Source organism: Benincasa hispida, chromosome 1, assembly GCF_009727055.1.
Source record: "Benincasa hispida cultivar B227 chromosome 1, ASM972705v1, whole genome shotgun sequence".
Lineage (NCBI taxonomy): Eukaryota > Viridiplantae > Streptophyta > Magnoliopsida > Cucurbitales > Cucurbitaceae > Benincasa > Benincasa hispida.
This window is the reverse complement of record NC_052349.1, coordinates 25,820,449-25,824,777: the sequence shown is the minus strand read 5'-3', so window position 1 is coordinate 25,824,777 and position 4,329 is coordinate 25,820,449. Positions and strand designations below refer to the sequence as shown.

The window sequence follows — 4,329 nt, the reverse complement described above, 5'->3', positions numbered from 1 at the left end:
ATATACATAATACCACACCTTGTTCTCTAAAATATGTGGAATTGAGGTTCATATTGAGCTTAGGGGTCCAATTATTCTTGTAAAGCTTTGTGGGCAACATAATCCAAAGCCACAGCCATAACACAAAAATTAACAAGAAAATCATCTTCAGAGCTTTAGCCATTATTGTTGCCATTTCTTTTGCAATTGCCCACCAACTTGTGAATTTTATCTGAATTTCTTATGCTATTTATATGGATAAATTAGTATAAGAGAATTCAGAAGGGTGCAGCATAATATGCTAAATGTTGTCATTTGATGGTGACTGGGCAAAATTTTACGTTCTATAACCTTTTAAATTGAGAGGGATTATAAAGAGAAGATTTCAAATTATTATTATTTTTTTAGTACCCTAAGATAATTGAAAAAATAGTAATAATTACTTTCTTGCTATTAGGGGTGTTCAAAAAATCCGATGATCCGAAAAAACTGATCAATCCAACCTAACCCGTGCGATTTGGGTTGAGTTGGGTTTAAATAAATGAAAATTTTATGTATTCATGGTTTCACCTAATATAATCTGAATCAATCTTAACTAAATCAAATTTATTTAAAAATAAAATTTTCACTATATAAATTGAAATTGTGTGTTAATCTTAATTCAATATTTAAAAATAATTAAATTAGACTTTTACATATTTACGTTTTGCTTCTTTTTAAAACAAAATTTTAAATAAATGAACCGATTAATAAGACTTATTTGGGTTGAAAAAATTTACAATATGAACAATGAGTCTAAAAAGTCTTTCAACCCGATCCAACGTAACCCATGAACACCTCTACTCGCTATAACTAAATTTTTTTGGGCTCAATTTTTGCTTCAAATAATTTCGATAAAGAATTTTCATATTTTGATTACTTGTAAAGTGTTAATGAAATTGAAGAAAGTAAATATTTTGATTGTTTGTTTGTTTTTGTTAATTTTGGTAGTACGTCACTCGTTATTTACTTCAAATAATTGTGATTTCAATTCATTAGAAACATACTAAAATTAAGCGACGTCATTCGTCGGTTCAATAATTTATGGGAAATTCAAAAATTACAAATTGATATAGTAAGTAAAACATGTCCTGAAATGACATGAAACATGCTTATCTACTCTAAAAAAGAGTAAGGTTTGAAATAATGGTGATCTCTATCAATCTAATAGTGGAGGAATTGCAAAGTCAAACATTATTGATCTACTACTTGAAGCCAACCTTCACTCATCTTTCTCCATCAACCTACCAACATTCAAATGGGGCCTTTTTTTTTTTTCATTTCATGCGGGGGGAAATTGCAAAGAGTCGACTTATTAATAGATATAACCAAATTTAGATTCAACTATCGAAATCTATCGATGAGAAGACTCTATTAGTGTGACAGTCTATTGGTGATAGGAGTCTATCTGATAGATTTTGTTATCAACAGTCATAGACTTTTATCGATAATAAATTCATATAAGTGATAGATTCTATCAGTGATATGAGATATCACGATAATAGTGATTAGAGTCCATCACTTATATAGACTTATATTATTTGAGATCTATCANTATATAAACCATAAGGCTACTTATAATTTTTTATTTATGTATTTTTAAACTTCAAATAATTCATCTGCATGTTAGTTGTTTCTAGTTCTTATGATTGCTTTGAAAAAAAGATTGCATCAAATTACTTTGAATATTTTTGTCGAGTTATCAATGAAAGAAACAGAGAAAATAAAATTGGAGGAAGAAAGTGAGAAAATGGAGAAAGGAAAAAAAAACTATTTGTTTGAAATCTATCAGTGATAGAAAAGATAGAATATGTGTTAATTGTATATCGTGATAAATGTATGAGTTATAATAGTCTATTGATAATTTAGGTCGTAAATTAAAAGTATATTAGTGATATGCTTCTAACTATGAAAAAAACTAAGTTAATATAAACATGGTTCAACTTGCATAGATATAAACTTTAGATTAAAATATCAAAAGTTCGGATCCCATAATTATTGTACTAAAAAAACATAATGATAAATACCAATAAAGTAACAAAAGAGAAATAAAAAATGAACTTGTAAACAAGCGAACAGTTAATAAAAACTAGATATAATTAAAGGAAGAAGATATTTTACGAAATTGGGTATATAATAAAACCGAATGGAAAAATAACAAAATAGAGAAGAAAATTTTTAGTGTTGATCAAGAATAAGAAATAAGATGAACAAAAACAATAGAAGAGATCATTTGGAAAAAAAAACTCGAACCAAGAGTTCAAATAATAGAATCTCTAATAGCACAAATTGAGCTAAAAAAATATATAATAAAAATAAAAAAAAAACAAATAAGAAGATTCGTTATATTTCCAATTCTCTAAAAATATTGTCATCTGCTTAATTATTAGTCCTAAAATTGCTACTCATTGTAATTATTATTTCCTCCAACTTTTAAGTTGGATTTTTAAAAAATAATCATATTTCAAATGGATAAATAGAATATATTTCCTTTGTGTTGATTTTTTTTTAAAATGTAAACGGGTGTCGATCTATTAGGATCAAACAATATAATAAAAAAAATGGTTGACTAATTACCAATTAATTTTGTTGTGGTGGTAGTACATCTGACCGAGTTTGAGTTTGTTGATAGTACAATAACAAAGTACAATTCATAAATCTACCATTCATATTTTTTATATTTGTAAAAATTTACATCGCTGGTTGATTTTTTTTTCTCTTTAAAATAGCACAATAAGAGTAAAAAAAAAAAAAAAAAAAAATTTAAATGTTAAAATTTTTGAAAATATTTTTAAATATAACAAAATATTACTGTTTATGATGGACAAATAAGAAATTTTGGACCAATCACAAATCACCACATTGTTTGCTAAATTAACGACAAATTTCTAAATCATTGACTTTGGGTCCAATTAGTAGTTTACACATGTCCCGAATTGAATTGAAGACAAGTTTCGATGACGTCAAGAAAGGGAAGGGGCGTGGTTGGTGTGTCACTGGGTCGGTGGGGGTCTATTTGTACAGATATGGTATAGGGGTGCATTCAATATTTGTTTGTCTAGACCTTTTTGAAGAAGGTTCTGTTACTAACATGTTTACTTCCGTTGTCGGTAATGTATTTGGATTCAAGGCTCTACGTGCTTTATGTCTGGAGGATTTGCGAACTTTATTATCTTTATCTCCTTTTATTATTATTATATAGATATATAATTATAAACGCGGATGAATCAGATGAGATTAAATTGATCCAATTTGATATTACTATTTGGGCTTAAAGTCCAAACTACAAAAAAGTTGAATTGGACCCAAAATTCCAGAATAGGTCCAAAACCAACTAATTGGCCCAAGGGTCAGGCCCATGGAGCCTACCTGGAAACTCTATAAATAGAGAAGTTTCTTCATTTGTAAAGGCAGTATTTTCTACCTTCAGAAGACCGAGAGAGAATGCTGCTCTCCTATGAGGCAGAAGACCTTTGAAGACACAAAATACTCTTCCAAGACTTCTACTTCAAGTTCCAAAACTCGTGAAGCTGCACTCCTATAAGGCAGAAGACCTTTGAAGATACAAATACTCTTCCAAGACTTCTACTTCAAGCTTCCAAGACTCCAGAAGCTACACTCCTATAAGGCAGAAGACCTTTGAAGATACAAATACTCTTCCAAGACTTCTACTTCAAGCTTCCAAACTCCTAAAGCTGCACTCCTATAAGCAGAAAACCTTTGAAGACACAAATACTCTTCCAAGACTTCTACTTCAAGCTTCCAAGACTCCAGAAGCTACACTCCTATAAGGCAGAAGACCTTTGAAGATACAAATACTCTTCCAAGACTTCTACTTCAAGCTTCCAAGACTCCTAAAGCTGCACTCCTATAAGGCAGAAAACCTTTGAAGACACAAATACTCTTCCAAGACTTCTACTTCAAGCCAAGACTCCTGAAGCTGCACTCCTATAAGGCAGAAGACCTTTGAAGACACAAATACTTTTCCAAGACTCCTGAAGCTGCACTCAAGGTAGAAGATCTTTAAAGATACAAATACTCTTCCAAGACTTCTACTTCAAGCTTACAAGACTTCTGAAGTTGCACTCCTATAAGGCAGAAAACCTTTGAAAACACAAATACTCTTCCAAGACTTATACTTCAAACTTCCAAGACTCCTGAAGCTGCACTCTTATAAGGCAGAAAACCTTTGAAGACACAAATACTCTTCCAAGACTTCTACTTCAAGAACGTTTGGTGTTTTCCTTCTCCAAGTTAAGCATATTCACCCAACTGAGAGAGAATCAGAGGATTAAATATTAGAGATCGAAC

At 30.3% G+C, this 4,329-nt stretch overlaps 1 protein-coding gene across 2 annotated transcripts in view; it reads right to left on the bottom strand.

The window, feature by feature from the left end:
* Positions 1-222, bottom strand: part of LOC120070325 (ferric reduction oxidase 4-like) — an 11,256-nt gene extending 11,034 nt beyond the window's left edge. For both annotated transcript variants that reach the window (XR_005479854.1, XM_039022252.1), the window contains exon 1: positions 19-222. Coding sequence is in view for 1 of the 2 variants with exons in the window: in XM_039022252.1 (XP_038878180.1) it covers positions 19-175 (157 nt within the window). In the remaining variant the exon portion in view is untranslated. The remainder of the gene's footprint in view (positions 1-18) is intronic.
* Between the last annotated feature and the right edge of the window lie 4,107 nt (positions 223-4,329).